At 39.3% G+C, this 19,922-nt stretch overlaps 1 protein-coding gene across 8 annotated transcripts in view; it reads right to left on the bottom strand.

Moving 5' to 3' along the window:
- Nucleotides 1-19,922, bottom strand: part of Magi2 (membrane associated guanylate kinase, WW and PDZ domain containing 2) — a 1,397,005-nt gene that overhangs the window by 470,653 nt on the left and 906,430 nt on the right. For all 8 annotated transcript variants that reach the window (XM_040735144.1, XM_040735143.1, XM_040735146.1 and 5 more), the window contains one exon: nucleotides 3,012-3,222. In XM_040735144.1, coding sequence (XP_040591078.1) covers nucleotides 3,012-3,222 — 211 coding nt within the window. The remainder of the gene's footprint in view (nucleotides 1-3,011; nucleotides 3,223-19,922) is intronic.

The following is a 19,922-nucleotide window of genomic DNA, read 5'->3' as shown; positions in this document are numbered from 1 at the left end:
GTTTCTACAATTACAGGAAAGCATCAGAAATAGAACTCATTTTATATATATTTATATGAAACATCAGGTCCCATACTGGTCTGCCAGGTTCTCTAGCACAAGGTAACGATGAGATTGATCGTTTATTAACAGGAAGTATGTTGGCAGCTTCAGAATTTTATAAGAAACAACATGTTAACAGCAAAGGCTTAAAGAAAGGTTTTTCTATCATTTGGCAACAAGCCAAGAAATAGTAAGAAACTGCATCACCTGTTCATTCTATAATTAAACTCCACTACCAGCAGCCAGTAATCCTAAAAGTATTTGCAGAAATGAAATTTGGCAAATGGATGTATTTCACTTTCTAGAATCTGGAAGTTTGAAATATGTACACCATACCATAGACATGTTCTCAGGCTTCCAATGGTCTACTTCCCTCAGCTCTGAAAAGACGGATTCTGTTATTACACACCTCTTAGAGGTGATGGCTGTTATGGGTATACCTAAAACAATAAAAACTGACAATGCTCCAGCATATGTCTCCAGCAAATTGGAACAGTTTTTAAATATTATAACATAAAACTTGTAACCTTACAATCCTACAGGACAAGCAGTGGTTGAGAGATACAACTGCACCTTAAAGGACATGCTTCACAAATAGTCAGGGGGAACAAGGACCCCCAAACACAGATTACATAATGCTTACTAATGTTGAACTTTCTTAATGCTGTTGAGAAAGGACAAACAGTTGCAGAAAGACACTGGACTTCTGAACTAAACCAACCAGTGTATTTCAAGGATGTTATGACTTCAGTTTGGAAACCAGGATATGTGTTACATTGAGGAAGGAGTTTTGCCTTTGTTTCTGCAGAAGAAGAAGAGCTTTGGATTCCATCAAAATTGATCAAGATTCGATCCAAACAGGAGAAACCTCTGAAGAAGGAAAGATTACATTTCATCCACAAAGTCATATTCTACAATGTGTAAGGATATCTCACAAAAGGAAAGGGAAGTGTTTTGTTTTTGTCTTCATAGACAAAACAGCGAGAAGATACTGAACGTGTGGATACCTAAAGAAGAGAGTACGGCTACTCAAAGAACCATCAAACAGAGAAGAATTTAATGTTTGGTATCAATGTCTAATTCTCTTAATTTCATCCTTATAATATCTATTTCTCTTTACTTCCTAATGCTCTTTTGGTCCCAATTCACTTAAACAGAAGCTGGCTTTGGAGTTGGATTGGCTCTCCTTCTCTAAGTCCAAGCATGTCATTAAAATAAAATTCAGAATTTCTGTATTATATCAAGGAGCCATTGATGTAAGACATAAGAATACAAAATCTAGGGACTGTCACCTGTTTAAACTTGGTTCTTTCTCTAAAAGTCTAATTTCCCTCACATTTACCATCTTCCTTATTGTTGTCTATCCTGGTATGCATACATATGAAAGTTAAAAATTCCTCTGTTAATGTTAATGCTTGAGTTTTCCACAGAGAACAAGTAATTTTCCATCAGGAATCTTCAAAAACTTTGGACAAAAAATGGGACACCACATCATTGACTGACCTGACAAGTATCATCCTGAAACCGGTTTGGAACTACATCATTCTACACAACTCTGGACCAATGAGCCGGCATTGTACACCTTCTACAATCTGGCCAGAGCCTCAGACAAGAGCTTCAATAAACATTAGAACTTCAGTCAAGAACTTCAATCAAGCATCTCCTGCCAACAGAGACTGAATGCAAATGAGACTTTCGTTACACTAACATTTTCTTCTTACAGGATCCCATGCAGTCATTGTCCCATTTCAGCAGGAAACAATTTTGAGAATACTATGCCCCCTTTCCATACTGTTGATATTGCAGGATAGTTTACACCTGTTAGTGTTAGTTTTCAATTATTTAGGGTTGGGATTGGAAGGAGGTGTTCAGACTTGGGCATCTCTTTCAGATAAGTTTAGGATTTAGATGGGATAGATATGCTTAGGATAGGATATAGGTAGATTATAATTTGTTTATCACCTTCTATGTAAATATACTTTATACATGTTTGAGACATTTTGTATATTGACACAATTTAGTTTTTTTAAAGTCTAAATCCTTTCTTTAGACTAAAAGGGCAATTATAGGGAGAGATTTTACGTATTTGTAGCGCTGACCACTCCCATGTTGGTGTGTTCACGGGTATGTTGAATGTAGGGGAGGGTAAATAGAGCTGGGGCAGGAGGCTCTTTCTCTTTGGGTTTGCTTTTGACCTGGAGAATAGCATGCGGACCTTTGGTTTCAGCTTTCTTGGCTTTTCAAGTAAGTGATGTCTCTTTCAATAAAATATCACAGGACATCCATATTTTCTGCATTACTCAATACCACCACTCAAAAGAAACTAATGAAAACAAGTAACACACACAATGGAGTTTACTAGAAGGAAGTGTGATCATTACACAACTATCTCATTGATACCTGACCTCAGACACAAGTGCATTTTACCCAAGTCCTGAACATAATGGTAGCCATTTCTGGAAATAAAACCTCATCCGAATCATGTGTCTGTGAAAGAGGCAGGCAAACATTTTTAAGGATACCTTAAAAGCAACAGTTCTCAACCTATGGGCTGTAGCCCCACTGAAAAACCTCTCCCAGAAATATCCACACTATGATTCATGACAGTTGAAACATTCACAGTTATGATGTAGCCAAAATATGAGGAACTGTATTAAAGGGTCACAGCATTAGTAAGGTTGAGAACTACTGCCTTACAGTCTTTTTAGTCTGAGAATAATGACTCATGGAGATTTGCCTCTTTAATATCCCATTGTTAAAAGAGTGTTGTAGTATAGTTGCTTAAATTCACTCTTTGCTATGGGTAGCTGCCTAGGATCCTTCTCTCTATGGAGACAATATCTCATTTTGAGTTGTTAGCAAAAATAATAATAGTTTCATCTTCTCTTTGACCATATCTGCATTAGTAATATCATTACTATCTTGCTATGGTCTTTGGGGCAATGTTCAAGGAAATGTCTGAAACTCACTCAATGAAGTAGACTTCACCCTTTTCTGTGTAGGCCATTTCCCAGTTGTCAGGCAATGGGTCTGAGTCCTCATTCTCCTCAGGTTTCGTTGACTTTGTATCATCCACCTGTTCCTTTAGCTCTTCAGGCTGACTGTACACTGGTGCAGGGTAAGGCTGGGAGGGTGTCTCCTCTGAGGCCCCTGCACTTTTGTCTTCGGGTTCACTGGATTCTGCAAGAAGAAGAGCACGTGGTCAGTTGCTCCAGCCACAGAGACTGTGGAGGAGTATAGAATGTGCTATATCTGGGGTCAAGAACTACAAAAGCTAATAGGAAATAGTTCTTAACATAGTAGCAAAAGTCTATAAGAATTATCAGCACAATGTTCTAAGTTCACTGTCCATTCTTCATTGTTGTCTATCACTCAATTAAATACTATTGCTTACTCAGTAGGAGAGATGAACTCTGAGGATCTTTTCTTTACACAAGTGTGGTAGACAAAATATTGATAATCTGAAGATGTTCGTTTCCTAATGCCTAGGTCATGGGGATATTTACCTTGTATGGGAGAAGAATATTTGCAGATATTTTAAAATAAAGACCTTGAGATAGGAGGTTGTCTTTGATTATTCATGAATATGCATGTTAGGAAACACCCAAACCAGAACAAGAGTACACCCTTTGTCTGTATAATGCTGAGCTCAAAGATGCTGGGATAACAACTTTACTAGCTTGAGGGAATCAATAAAGACAGCAACTCAAGAACTTCACCATACCAAGAGTCTCATATATCTGGACAAGTTCACTTTCACTTAAACAAGCAAACTTCTGAATATAGATGGGCCATTTGTCTTCTCTATGGACACTGTTTGAGAATTACTCAACTTTTATCTTGATAACTGATTGGAATGTAGCTGACAAAATAGAGGATGAAAAGAACACAGAAAGCAACAAAAACTAAATCCAGTGTAAGACAATCAAATGCAAATAGGGATTCTTATTTTTGGAAAACTGGAATATTTATTAAAGGTAAGTTCTTAGGGAGAAGATAAATATGTAGAAAGTCTCCTGAAACATGTGTTTTGACACTATGTTATAAAGTTCAGGTCTGGGGAGTAAAAATGGAAGTGAAGATATTCTAATGGTATCCTTCAGGAGGTAATCAGAGATGAGGTGAATAAGATTTAGGTGTTGTGTTCTTGGGATGATGATTTAACAAACATTTTTCTCAAGAGATAGACTTCATAGGTTACTTTGGTACTGTTTCCTAATGTTTACTTTGAAGTATTTATGCTTTTGCTTTTCCAATGTAGCTTATTTCCCATTAACAACAGAACATAGGCATTTGTTGGAGCACACAGTGAAAGTACTACTTAGAGAAAGAAAAAAACCCTGGAGTAAAAGAATAAAGAAGATTCTACAGAAATCCTGCAAAGGGACAATTTGAACTTAAGCTGGCAAAGGGTACTCCTGAAGTTCACAGGTAAAGAAATATGGTGAGTGGTGATATGAGGGTGACAATGCCAACTTGGGAACAAGAATATTTAAAAATAAGCAATAGCTTGTCTAGCAAAAAATGCACACACAAATGCACATGTGTTTTGAATCAGTTTTCCTACTTGGATATTATTGCCTCAAGAAATGAAGGCATCATTGAGAAGTATTGATGAACATTTATTGCAATATTGTTTATAGTAACAAAATCCTGCCCATTATCCCCTCCCTCATTCTCCCTGAGCCTGCCCCCTGCATCCAGTGGACCTGTCTAGTCAGGAAAGACCTGAGTCCTGCCAGGATCCCACCCTCGGCTCTCCCCAGACCCTCACCTGGCCTCAGACACATGTGCCCAGCCTCAGGTGAGCTTGAGTCCTCCTGGGGACCCAAACCCACCCATTATCCCCTCCCTCATTCTCCCTGGGACTGCACCCTGCATACAGTGGACCCATCCAGGCAGGAAAGACCTCGGCACTCCTCACAACCACCCCCAGCCTCAGACCTGCAGGCTAGGCCTCAGCTTCAGGGAGGCCAGTGGATACAGAGAGACCCTTCCTGCACCTACTCAAAGAAGGGATGGGAAAATGACAGTATAAGAACACACTCAACAACAGAAAGACCAATATGACTTCACCAGAATCTAGAGACTCCACACCAGCAAGACCTGAAAAGCACAACACAGATGAAGCAGAAGAGACAGACCTTAAAAATTACTTTATGAAGATGATAGAGACCCTCAAAGAGGAAATGAAAAAATCCCTTAAAGAAATAGAAGACAAAACAAACCAAAAATTCAAGAAATAAACAAATCTCTTAAAGAATCTAAACAGAGCCAAGAAAAGACAAACAAACAAATGCAGGAAACACCTCCAACAGTCCAAGACTTGAAAACTGAAATAGAAACAATAAAGAAAATATAGAATGAGGAGATGCTGGAAATAGAAAAGCTGGGTAAACGATCAAGAACTACAGATACAAGTATAATCTATAGAATACAAGAGATGGAAGAGGGAATCTCAGGTGTTAAAGACACACTAGAGGATATACAGTCATAGACCAAAGAAAATCTCAAGTTCAACAAATCCCTAACACAAATATATAGGAAATATGAGACACTGTGAAGAGGCCAAATGTGAGAATAATAGGTATAGAAGAAGGTGAAGAAATACAGCTCAAAGGTACAGAAAACATATTCAATAAAATCATAGAGAAAATTTCCCTAGCCTAAAGAAGGATATGCCTATGAAACTACAAGAATCTTACAGAACACCAAATAGACTAGACCAGAAAAAGAAGTCCCCTTGCCACATAATAATCAAAACATCAAACATACAGAATAAAGAGAAAGTATTAAGAGCAGCTAAGGAAAAAGGCCAAGTAACATATAAAGGCAGACCTATCCGAATTACACCTGACTTCTTAATGGAAACTATGAAAGACAGAAGGTCCTGGATCGATGTCCTACAAATGCAAAGGGAACAAGGATGTCAGCCCAGACTACAGTACCCAGCAAAGCTTTCAATTACCAAAGATGGAGAAAACAAGATATTCCATGACAAAACCAGATTTAAACAATACATATCCACAGAAAGTACTGGAAGGAAAACTGCAAACCAATGAAGATAACTGCACTCACAAAAACATAGGCAATAGATAAACCCACTTTACCAAACACCAAAAGAATAAGGGGGAGGAATCCACACACTACCACCAATACATCCAAAACAAACAAGAATCAACAATCAATGGTCATTAATATCCCTCAATGTCAACGGTCTCAACTTGCCTATAAAAAGACACAGGCTAACAGAATGGATAGGAGAACAGAACCTATTCTTTTGCTGCATGCAAGAAACACATCTCAACATCAAAGACAGACATTATATCAGAGTAAAGGGTTGGGAAAAGATTTTCCAATCAAACGGATCCAAGAAACAAGCTGGTGTAGCAATTCTAATATATAACAAATTAGACTTCAAACTAAAATCAATCAAAAGAGATAAAAGAGGACATTTCATATTCATCACAGGAAAAGTCCACCAAGATGAAGTCTTGATTCTGAACATCTATGACCCAAATACAAAGGCACGCACATTCATAAAAGAAACATTACTAAAGCTCAAATCACACATAAAATCTCGCACACTAGTAATAGGAGACTTCAACACTCCATTCTCCCCAATGGATAGGACCTCCAAACAGAAACTTAACAAAGAAACAAAGAACTAACAGAAGTTATGACAGACAGCTATAGAACATTCCATCCAAACATAAAAGACTATACCTTCTTCTCAGCTCCACATGGAACCATCTCTAAAATCGACCTCCACAGATATAAAAAAATTGGAATAACCCCTTGTAGCTTATCAGACCACCAAACTTTAAAGTTAGAATTCAACAACAACACAAATCACAGAAACCCTACAAACTCGTGGAAATTTAACAATGGGCAATTACACCATTCCTGGGTCAAGGAAGAAATAGAAAAAGAAGTTAAAGACTATCTGGAATTCAATGAGAATGAAGACACAAACTTATGGGACAGTTTGAAAGCATTGCTGAGAGGAAAGTTCATAGCACTAAGCGCCCACATGAAGAAACTGGAGAATAGTCACACTAGAGAATTAACAGAACACCTGAAAGCACCAGAGCAAAAAGAAGCAAACTCACCCAGGAGGAGTAGATGCCAGGAAATAATCAAATTGAGGGCTGAAATCAGTAAAGTAGAAACCAGGAAAACATTACAAAGAATCAATGAAACAAAGAGTTGGTTCTTTGAAAAAAATCAACGAGATAGACAAACCTTTATCTAAAATAGCCAAATGGCAGAGAGAAAGCATGCTAATTCACAAAATCAGAAATGAAAAGAAGGACATAACAATGGACACTAAGAAAACCTAGAGAATGATCAGGCCATACTTTGAAAACCTGTACTCCACAAAATTTGAAAATTTAAAGGAAATGGACAATTTTCTGGATAGATATCACTTGCCAAAATTTAATCAAGAACAGATAAGCAAGCTAAACAGACCTATAACCCCTAATGAAATAGAAGCAGTCATCAAAAGTCTCCTAACTGAAAAAAGCCCAGGCCCAGATGGCTTCAGAGCAGAATTCTACCAGAAATATCTGGGAAACAGAACCTTCATCCAGCACCTGATATAAGCAGAGCCCAATACCCACAGATAAACACTGAACTGAACTCCAGGAATCCAGTGTCAGAAAGGCAGAACTGATGGGAAAAGGAGTCAAGACTGGGCTGGTTTAACCCACAGAAACAGTTGACCTGAACAGGGGGAGCTCTTGGACCCCAGATTGATGGCTGTGTGGAAATCATGGGATTGACCCAGACCCCCTGAATGTAGGTATCAGTAAGGAGGCCTAGGTAATCTATGGGGTCTTGGGTAGTATTTATCCCTGGTGTACAAATAGACTTTGAGTGCCCATTACACAATGAGGGGTGCTCTCTCATCCTGGACTCTTGAAGGAGGGACTAGACCCTACCCTGCATGACATTACAGACTCCAGAGATCCACCATGGAGGGCCTCACCCTCCCTGGGGATCATAGTGGAGATTGGGTGGGGGCCCGGGGATCCTGGTGGTTACGGATGGGGAGGAGGGGAGGGAGCTGGGATTGACATGTGAAACAAACTTGTTTCTAACTTAAATTTAAAAAAAAGAAGAAAATAAACAAAGAAGAGCTAATTCCAATACTCCTCAAAGAGTTCCACACAATAGAAGCAGGAAGTTGATTGCCAAACTCTTCTTATGAGACTATAATTACTTTGGTACCGAAGCCATACAAAGACACAACTAAGAAATAGAATGACAGACCAATTTCTCTCATGAACATTGATGCAATAATACTCAATAAGATTCTAGCACTTCGAATCCAAGAACACATCTGTAAAATCATCCACCATGATCAAGTAGGCTTCATCTCAGGGATACAGGGATACTTCAACATATGAAAATCTATCAATGTAATTCACCATATAAACAAACTCTAAAGGAAAAACCACATGATTATCTCACACAATGCTGGAAAGGCCTTTGACAAAATCCAACACCCCTTTATGATAAAGGTCCTAGAGAGACCAGGGATAACAGGAACATACTTGAAAATAATAAAAGCAATATACAATAAAACAACAGCTAGCATCAAACTAAATGGAGAGAAACTCAAAGGAATTCCTCTAAGATCAGGAATAAGATAAGGCTGTCCACTCTCTCCATATCTCTTCAACATTGTACTTGAAGTCCTAGCTAGAACAATACGACAACAAAAAGAGAACAAGGGGATACAAATTGGTAAGGAAGAAGTCAAACTTCACTATTTGTAGATGATATGATAATTTACATAAGTGACCTGAAAAACTCTACAGGGGAACTCCTACAGCTAATAAACACCTTCAGCAAAGTAGCAGGATACAAGATTAACTCAAAAAAATCAGTAGCCCTATTTTATACAGATGATAAATGATCTTAGAAAGAAATAAGAGAAGCATCATAATAGCCCCAAACAACATTAAATATCTGGAGATAATGCTAACCAAACAAGTGAAAGACCAGCATAGAAAGAACTTTGAGTCCTTAAAGAAAGAAATTAAAGACGCTATCAGAAAACGGAAAGATCTCCCATACCCTTGGATAGGTAGGATCAATATTGTAAAATGGCAATCTTGTCAAAAGCAATCTACAGATTTAATGCAATCCCCATCAAAATACCAGCACAATTCTTCACAGACCTTGAAAGAATAATTCTCAACTTTATATGGAAAAACAAAAGACCCAGGATAGGCAAAACAACCCTGTACAATAAAGGAACTTCTGGAGGCATCAACATTCCTGATCTCAAGCTCTATTAGAGCTATAGTCCTGAAAACAGCTTGGTATTGGCATAAAAATAAACAGGTAGACCAATGGAATCAAATTGAAAACCGTGATATTAGCCCACACACACCTACAATCACTTGATTTTTGACAAAGAAGCTAAAACTATACAATGAAAAAAAGAAAGTATCTTCAACATATGGTGCTGGCATAATTGGATATTGGTATGTAGAAGACTACAGATAGATCCATTTCTATTGCCATGTGCAAAATGTTAAGTCCAAATGGATCAGAGACCTCAACATAAATCCAGCCACACTGAATCTCTTAGAAGAGAAAGTGGGAGGTACTCTTGAATGAATTGGTACAGGAGATCACTTCCTGAACATAACACCAGTAGCACAGACACTGAAATTGACACTTAACAAATGGGACCTACTGAACCTGAGAAGCTTCTGTAAGGCAAAGGACACAGTCAACAAGACAAAAAGGCATCCCACAGAATGAGAAAAGATATTCACTATATTCACAAACCCCATATCCAACAGAGGGCTGATCTCCAAAATTTACAAAGAACTTTAGGAGCAAGTCTCCAAAACACCAAAGGATCCAATTAAAAAGTGGGGTACAGAACTAAATAGAAAATTCTCAATATAGGAATCTAAAATGGCAGAGAGACACTTGAGAAAGTGCTCAACATCCTTAGCCGTTAGGGAAATACAAATTAAAACAACTCTGAGATATCATCTCACTCCTGTCAGAATGGCTAAAATCAAAAATACTAATGACAGTTTGTGCTGGAGAGGATGTGGAGAAAGGGGAACACTCTTCCACTGTTGGTGGGAGTACCAACTCATACAGCCACTTTGGAAATGAGTATGGCGATTCCTCAAGAAAATGGAAATCAGTCTACCATAAGACCCAGCGGTTCCACTCTTAGGCATATACCCAAAATGTGCACATTCATACAACAAGGATGTCTGATCCACTATGTTCATAGCAGCATTATTTGTAATAGCCAGAATGTGGAAGCAACCTAGATGCCCCTCAACTGAAGAGTGGATAGAGAAAATGTGGTACATTTACACAATGAAGTACTACTCAGCAGAAAAAAACAATGGAATCTTGAAATTCGCAGGTAAATGGATGGCATTAGAAGAAGCCATCCTGAGTGAGGTAACCCAGTCACAAAAAGACAAACATGATATGTACTCACTCATATATGGATTTTAGACATGGATCAGGATAGTGCCACTCTGCACTTACACTGACAGAGAGTCTGGGAAACAGGAAAGAACCTAAGAGAGATGTGCATGGTACCCCAGAGAAGATGAATGAGGCAAGATCTTCTGAGAAGATTGGGAACACGGCAAGGGGTGGTGGGGGGAGTGGGAGCTAGGAAGAAGAGAAGGGGAGAAGAGGAAAAGAGAGTAGGTCATGGGGGAAAAGGAAGTTTGAGAGGGGGGGTAGAATAGGGGGAGAACAGGATGAGAAATACCATAAAAGAGGGAGTCATAGTTAGAAGACAGATCTGGCACCAGTGAGACCTGTAGTGATCTAAAGGGATGACACCATCTGGCAAGCTAAGCAGTAGTGGAGAGACCATCTTAAATGCCCATTCCTGATAATGAACTTGATGATTACCTTATATGCCATCCTAGAACCTTCATCCAGTGACTGATGGAAGCAGAGGCAAACACCCACAGTTAAACACTGAACTGAACCTGTGGAACCCAGTGACAGAGAGAGAGGAGCGATGAGCAAATTGGCAAAGAATGAGCTGGCAAAACCAGCAGAGACAGCTGATTTGAACAAGCGGGAGCTCTTGGACCCCAGACCGACAGCTGGGAGGCCAGCATGGGACTGATCCAGACCCCCTGAGTGTGAGAGTCAGTGAGGATGCCTGGGCAGCCTATGGGACCCTAGGCAGTAGATCAGTGTTTATCCCTGGCATACAAACAGACTTCATGTGTCCGTAACACAAAGAGGGATGCTCTCTCAGCCTGGACTCTTAGGGGAGTGCCTGGACCCTGTCCTGAGTGAAATGACAGACTCTGGGTATCCCCTATGTGGAAGGAAGTGGGGATAGGGTGGGAGGCTGGGGAGATGGTGACGGGGTGCGGGAGGAGGGGAGGGAGAGTGAACTGGGATTGACATGTGAAGCAAGCTATTTAAAATGAAAATAATTTTAAAAAGCTAAAAAAAAAGAAATATTGACCAGGAAAGGTACTCATAATTATTATTTGAAGACTAATTTTCAAGGGATATATATATATGTATATATGTATATATACATACATACATGGATAGGATTACATGTAGCTCCACAGAACTTAGAAATAGTTGAGAAAAATATTAATCTGTCAACTTTGGAAATGGGCTGGTGATGGTAGAAATTTTCTTTACTTGATTATACATTCATTGGCTGTATGATTTTTAGGAATTCACAAATTAACAAAGATAATTTAGTAAACTGGCGTCTTTGTCTTAATATAAATTCTTTGGTTAATTTTTTCTTATCTGTATTAATCTAGGAGAACAGTAGTAGATTATTTATTCAGGATTAGGAAACCTAAGTACACATGATATCCACTGGCTTGGATTGAAAGGGGGAAACAAGGAAAATAATATAATCTTCATTGACATAGTCAATTAGTGATTCTTACAGATTCAAACACTTCACAATGCAGCAGTGTGAGAGCCTGTGCCATTGTCTTCAGAGTCCATTGGCAGCAGCTTGTTACAACACACAAGCATCAAAACATGGGTCATGTGGTGGTGTGACTGCAGCACCCAGAACGCTGTGCTGTGCAGGAAAGTTAAAATGCACAGCAGGCTCTGAACTTCTGCCCTTGTTCAATACTTGCTTGCTATGTCCTGAGTACCCCACTGCTGCAGGCAATGAGGACGAGAGAACAAGCAGACGGGAATCCTGCTTTGTTGGAAATAAAACATGCCCTCCACAATCTTCCCACAACATGCTAATGCACTGAGAGCTACGGAAAGTAAAAAGTAAGATTTTGTGCCTATCCATTTAACAGTCGTGTCGAGAGCCAAGCACCACTTTCTTCCTACATGCCATAACGTCTGAGGTATCTTTCAGAATGAATGGAGAGACAGATGAATCAGGGCTCAGTTGGGTACAGACTTCTTTAGATGACCTCGGGATTCAGACTATATCTTGACCGTTAAGGCAACAAATCTTTCTCAAACAGTGTGACAAAATTTTAGAAGCTCATTTACTACAAAACTATTCTGGGTATTGCCAACAGCAGGACATGAGTCCACAGACCAGAGGTAATTGTTTTCATGTCCCATACAGAAGACATATTGTCTCTTGGCGTGGACATGAAAATAAGTGAGTTGACACAAGATTTTATGAAATTAAAGAAGAGTAAGAAGAGGGAAGTCGTAATCAGCCTGATGGGTACCGATTCTTCATAGAGACAGAGACTATGGAGGGGAGAGAATCCTTTGCGTGATGACACTGTGGTACAGTTTCACATACTAGGTTTAGAACCTCCTGCCGAACTTATGATGCAGGCACTCAGGGAGAGCGTTCATGGCTGGAGAGGATCAACTGGAAGGAAGGAGCAGATGGGTGGATCGGTGTGACAGTTTAAGCCATGAGTGAATGCATTTGCTGAGAGAGACTTCATGGAAAGTGGATGCAAGAATCATTTCCACAGGGATCTGAGCTACACCAACACTTACTAGTCATAAGAGAGGAAGGTAGCAGGAGGAGCTGAGAACAGCAGCCTGGACATGGTGAGGACACATCAGACCTTGACACGGCATGGAAAGAGGACAGAATCAAGCATGGTCCAAGCCTCTGAGAATCACAGTATAGAAAGGACCCAACTCCACCAGGCACCAACAACGTAGCAATCGTTGATGATATCAGCTCTCAGTAAATGTGGTACTCACGGGAGAATGATGAGTAAAGAAGCCGGTCCATTAAGAATTGAAGAATGATGAAGGCAAACAATATTGAATGAAGAATTCTCCAAAGTTCGCTTTTGAGCTGGTGAGATAGCTGGGGGGAGGGGCAGATCTTTTCCATCAAGAGTGAAAATTTGAGTTTAATCCCACTTTCCCATATGGGGAAAGGAAAAGAACCAATTCCTGAGTGTTGTTCTTTGAACTCAGCATGTACACCATGGAATGTAGATATACAAATACATACTTAAAAAATACGTCAGGTGTGGTAGTGCCAGCACTCAGGAGGCAGAGGCTGGGGATCGCTGTGAGTTTGAGGCCAGTCTGGTCTACAGAGTGAGTTTCAGGAGAGTCAGAATGACATAGAGAAATCCTGTCTCAAATCTTAACCTCTCAAAAAACAAGCAAAAATCCTCCAAAATAAATAAATGTAAAGTATTTTTTTAAAAGGATTGCTTGAATTCACGGCCAGCCTGGTCTACAAAGCGAGCTCCAGGACAGCTATGGCTGTTACAAATAGAAACTCTGTCTTGAAAAAACAAAACAAAACAAACAAACAAACAAAAGAAAAAGGTTTGCTATGACAAAATAAGCGTGGGGTTATAACTTTATAATACCATTTATCCCACAAAAGAAATAAGTGACATTTCTTGCAAATGAAACTGCGGTCTTTAAAGATGCTGTTACTGTTATTTATTGTTGTTCCAGGGATGATGCAACAAAATTTTCCCAGTATGAGTCACTGGTTTACATACATTTCTTTGCCTTTAATCAGTCATCATATTAGTGAACATGAATTAAATTCCTATAGTGTGCAAATATTTAGCAAGGTTGAATAGAGGAAAGAAAAAGTCCCTTTGTTCAGGCTTTTGGGAGTTGGGTTGAGAGGGAAGCAATAAATAGCACCTGCCCCCTCCATCTGAACACGAAAAGATGAAAAAAAAATGAGATGAGGTGAGCAGAGATTCATAACACTCTCACATTTGTTATTCATGAGGGCTAACATAGAAATACATTTCACAGTGAGAGCCTGGAGCTTTTGGTGAACCCAGAGCAGGCTAATTTATCTACTGGCAGCATTGAACCAGGGGAAGCCTTCCTATCAGGATCAGAGCCTATTTCCAGAAGAGCAAAATAGAATATTTAGACTTGCAGGTGTATTCCAACCCACTGTCAGCAAGCTGATTCATCCAGGACACCAATAGATGGGGCTCAACACATTTGCATATAACAACATCGTTTTACAATAGCAAAAGGCTGGATTCCTTTGGTAGAAGGAAAAGGAGGAACTGAGCTAAATAATACAAATTGTTATTCTAAGTAGGATCCATAACTAGGTCAGTCATTCCACTTCTATTGGATAGAGTGAGTCACGGGACCAGTACAGTTGAATGCAGTATCTTCCTAGACATGGAAGGGACAGGGCAATGAAGAGGCCTTTCATCACAAACTACTGTAATGATTTGTTAAGCGACATCTAATAGTAAGTGAGAGTTGTACAGGATTTTCCAAGCAGACAGCATGGAAAGTAGAAGCAAGAATAGACAACTCGACTCTCAGAGGAGATCCAGTGAAAAGGTTAGTGAGAGAAAGAAGAGCTGACAGTAATTATTTAATTAATTAGTTTTACAGACGTTTATTGAAAGTCTAATAAAGGCCAGCTGAGTAAGCTAAGTAATATGGAGTCAAAGGACTGTAGTCCTCACAGTATGAAATGCTTTGATGGTGCTATCAAGTCCTACCATAAAAAACTGATCTAAAGCAGGTATTCCTTGCTTGATGGTTCTGGAAACCAGAAAACTTCTATCAAGATGTTTTCAGGAACAGCTCCAGAATTTGCAAAGAAGCAGTTTCTGACTTTCCCTTGCTTGTGCTAGTTCCTTGGTTTGTGGCATGTGACTCCAGCCTTCACAGCAAACATGTGGATCAGGGACATATGCCACTCCAGTATGACCTCATCTTAATTAGTAACCCTATTTTCAAATAAATTAACATCTGAAATGCCACAGGGCACAATACAACTCATAAAATAGTTCACTACATGAATTTGTCCTCCAGCCCCTTTACCCATCTAGGAACTGGCACTTTAGAGTTTCATACTACATTGGTAGTGGTTCAGAAATGAGCCATTAAGAAAAGAAAAACTTTGACTACTAAAAGGAGGGAAAAAGTAGGCCTTACATACCAACCAAGTAAAAAAAATCCCCAGGAAACCAGCACTGTTACATTCCCACAAATTCCTTTGACTCATTGAAGCACAAAGGAGACATTTAAAATACAGTCATAAACAATGATCCATAAAATCATATTTTCCTGTACTCTTTACTGGAGTGATTAATAAACATAATTCCTTTAACCTTGCCTATTCTATGTATCAGCTTAGATACAGGGAATATGACTTCCTTATTTCCAAAAAATAATTCAGAGGAGCTAAAAGATCTAAATGAAGAACAGAGACAAAGTCACTTAGTTGGAAGTGAAACGTACTCCACTTGTATTCAGTATAAAATGTATAGTTCTGGTTCATTCCACAGTTCTGATAATATAAAAATATATGTAGCAGATAATCCATATATATAAATTCTTATTGTTCTACTATCATTTTGGTATAACCAAAAGTGAGTCTGAATTCAAAGGTTTTTATTATTCTCATCCAGTTTCATTAAAGAGCAACTAGAAACAAAGATTTAAAAAATGATTATACACTCTACATGTGATTTGTATTTTAATTTGACAGGATGTATTAGTCCAGATTCTCTAGAGGAACAGAACTTATAGAATCTATGTGTCTATGTATCTATGTATCTATGTATCTATGTATCTATGTATCTATCTATCTATCTATCTATGTGTCTATCATCTATCTATGGAATTTATTAGAATGGTTACAGACTGTGGTCTAGCTAATCCAAAAGGAACTGTCTTCCCATAGGAGATCCAATAATCCAGTTATTCTATTCACAAATCTGGATGTCTCTGATGGCTTTCAGTATATGCTGGAACCCTGAAGAAGTAGGCTTTAATGGCAGTGAAGGAATGGACTTGCTAGGCAGGCAAAGAGAGAGCAAGCTTCCTTTTTCAATGTCTTTTATATGGGTTGTAGGTACAAGTTGTGGCCCAGATTAAAGGTAGATTTTCCCACCTCAAAAGATTTGGATAAAGGTCTACCTTCCCACTTCAAAAATTTGTTTTTTTCAGATCCAGAAAGACAAACATGTTAATATGTACCTACTCAATTATAGGTACATATTAACCATAAAGTAAAAGATAACCATGATACACTCTATAGACCCAAAGAAGCTAAGCAACAAGGAAGTCTCAAGGGATGTATCTCACTGTGAAGGAAAACATAATAGACCTCACAGATGGGTAGAGGAGGTGTCTGGAAAGGTGGGAATGGGAACAGGAGGGGATCAAGAGCAGGGAGGATGCAGGGGGAGAGTACTGGGAAGATGACTAGCATCAGGGACATCTATGGGATGAACTAAAAAACTAATGCAGTGGAAACTCTCAGAAATTGGTGAAGATTACCCTAGCTAAGCCTCCTAGCATTAGAAGATATGCAGCCTAAACCAGCTATCTCCTGTAACCAGCAAGGCTTGCAGTAGAGGGACAGAGATCCCAATGCAGCCACATAATCTTTGACCTTCAATTTGCTCTACCTACAAGATATGAGGACATAAAGGTGGTGCAGAAATTATGAGAATAGCTAATCAATGACTGGTCCAGTTTGAGACCCACATCATGAGAGGGAGCCTGCCCCTGGCATGGCCTGAATTGTCAGGATCTGGAGACTGGACAGAACAGAGGCCTAGGATAAAAGCAAACATGACTGGCAAACAAAACAATCAAGGCAGTGATTCCTAATGATATTCAGCTATCTTCAGAGATCATTGCCTGACCCCAGTAGTCATCATAGAGGTTTCACCCAGCATCTGATGGAAACAGATGCAGAGAACCACAGTCAAACATTGGGTGAACCTTGAAAATCCTGTGGAAGAGAGGGATGCAGGATTAAGGGAGCCAGAGGGGCCAAGGACACCCCAAGAAAACCCACAGAATCAACTAATTTGGGCTCAAATGGGGCTCACAGAGACTGACCCACCAGCCAGAAAGCTTTCATGAGACTAACCTAGACCCTCTGCATATTTATTATAATTGCGTAGTTTGCCCTTATTGTGGGCTGTCTCTGACTATGTTACCTGCTTTCAGGGCCCTTTTCTCCTACTGGATTGCCTCAACCAGCCTTAATAAGAGAGAAGATGCCTAGTTGTACTGAAAATTTGATATACCAAGACTGGCTGATATAGACGGTGGAGCTGCTCTTTTCTGAAGAGAAAGAAGGAATGGATGGGGCGGGGATTAGGGGAAAAGACTGAGAAGAGAAGAAGGTGGGAAAATGTGAATGGGCTGGGGAAAGTTAATTAATTAATATAAAATACAAAAAAAATCTGTGTTAAAGTGGGTCTTGCCACTTCAAAGGATTTAATTAGGGAAAAAATCCCTCACAGGTGTGCCATGTGAGTTTTAGTCAATTCTAGAAGTAGTCAAGATGACAACCAGATGACAACCAATTATAGACATCACTTGTCCACCCCTTGCCAACTTGATACACAATCATGTCTTAGGTCATTCTTAATTTCAAATGTTAACAATAACCAGGTCACATAATTATGTCTAACATGGTCTAACATGGTGTAAGCATTCCATATACAATTGCAAATGCATTATATTTAACCAGGTCATAATTACACCTAGCATAACTATCCCTTGCGCAATCACAAATGTGTTATAAATTTAGAATAGGCTGCAATATTCCTTGAGAGACATTCTTTTAGTATCTCAATCTTAAATATGAAAACCAGTGATTTTCTCTTAATTGATGTTACATGATGAAGACATTGAGGAAAGAAAACACAAATATTTGTATAAGCACATTCTTAACAAAATGCAACAGAATCACTCACGTTTATTCTAGGCCTTACTATGTCGTGTGGCCTTAGCTGCTACTTATACCTACCTTATTCAACTACTCCATCCTCAGCAAATACCTAAATAGGTCTTGGCTCTTCTTCTGGGTGAGTGAAACATACTTTAATTCATGAAGTATCTAGTCCAGTAGAGAACATGTGTTTTCCTTTCCACAGACAAAGTGGTCCAATGTGGTCAACCTGCTATGGGGTGGCTGGAAAGGTGCCATGTCAGGTGCTCAGTGTTCATCTCTGCTGTTGGTAGATGTGACACTCAGTAGCAGCTGTAGTTAGGTTTTGGGACCCACTGGACCTACTGTGAGTCAGAGTAGCTAAAACTCCATTAGTCACCTGACCTTCACAAGTTCCTACTTTGGCTGGAGGTCTATAATGTTTCTTAGTGTCTCCCTGGACCAGCGTTAGTTCAGAACTGTGAAAAGCCTGATAGTTTCCTTTCCCCAGTGTATAGTTACCTCTGTAAAAGTCCATAAGACCAGTTGGGGAAGAAGTGGAGAAAGGCTAACTATAAAACTTTTGGGTACTTTATCAAGGGCCTTCCTCAGGGGAAGCTGGTGGTCCCTTTTCTCAAGGGGTTTAGTCTCTGCAAACTTGCTCGATTTTGGAAATTTGATTACCAGGTGATAGTCCCTTTTGCCATGATCTAATACAGTCTTTTTTCATTTGTTTGAGAAGATTTCTGCTCATACCACACAAGCAAAAATATAATAGGATTCTATCTACTTCATGACTGGAAACACCATGATTGATTAACTAGCTCCAAAGGTATATATGAGACTCATGTCATCATAAAGTTCACTTTGTCTGTGCTGACAATTGCAGGTCAGGCCATCATGGACACTGTTTTGTGTGTTGTCCATTAAGGTAACTATAATTTCCTTGCCTTTGGTGATTCAGTAGTCACCTGGGCCTTCACTATCTTGGAGTCCCATTAAACATTGCATTTAATTCATCCAACTGAGTAGCAGCATCTCCAACTCTAAAGTCTGGAATAAGGAAAAGGGTGACACCAAAGCTTCAAATGTGCCGGTGCCCCTCTCTCCATTTTGTGTCTCATAAGATTAGTGAAGGGCGTGTCTTCTGGGCCTCCGCATTGTGGAGAATTGGGTTTTACACAGAGCACCCACTCCAGCATTGCAGTTTACTGCGTCGTAAAATTGCTTTACCAACACTAAGCCAAGAGCTGTCAGGCATCTCCAGCTCCTTTTCAATGCTTCAGGCAACAATTCAAATAAACTTTTGGCAGATTTTATAAAAAGTTTGTGAGCTTTCATATCAAACTTAGGATCTCCATTTGGTGGGCACAAAACAGTAAATTAACTCAGCCTGACCCAGTTTTATGTTATTTCCAAAATTATCTCACACCCTTAAATACCAGACATGTTCCCCAAACTTCTTCTTGAATGAATTAACACACTCATTAAGCTCTTTGGTAGTGTAGTACTCCTCCTCACATACAACACTTTCTCCTACCCCTCTAGGAGTCTGCTTTGCTTTGCCTTAAGTTTGATTGAAGGTTTAGAGAAAACAAACCAAAAATATAAAAAATATAAGAAATCAACAAATCTCTTAATGAAAGTCAAGGAAAAACAATCAAACATATGAAGGAAGCAGTTCAAGACCTGAAAACTGAAATAGAGACAATAAAGAAAACACAGAGGGAATGCAACAGATAAT

This window comes from Mesocricetus auratus, unplaced genomic scaffold (genome assembly GCF_017639785.1).
Source record: "Mesocricetus auratus isolate SY011 unplaced genomic scaffold, BCM_Maur_2.0 Super-Scaffold_100043, whole genome shotgun sequence".
NCBI lineage: Eukaryota > Metazoa > Chordata > Mammalia > Rodentia > Cricetidae > Mesocricetus > Mesocricetus auratus.
Note: the sequence above shows the minus strand (reverse complement) of the source record. Positions and strands in the feature narration are given on the sequence as shown.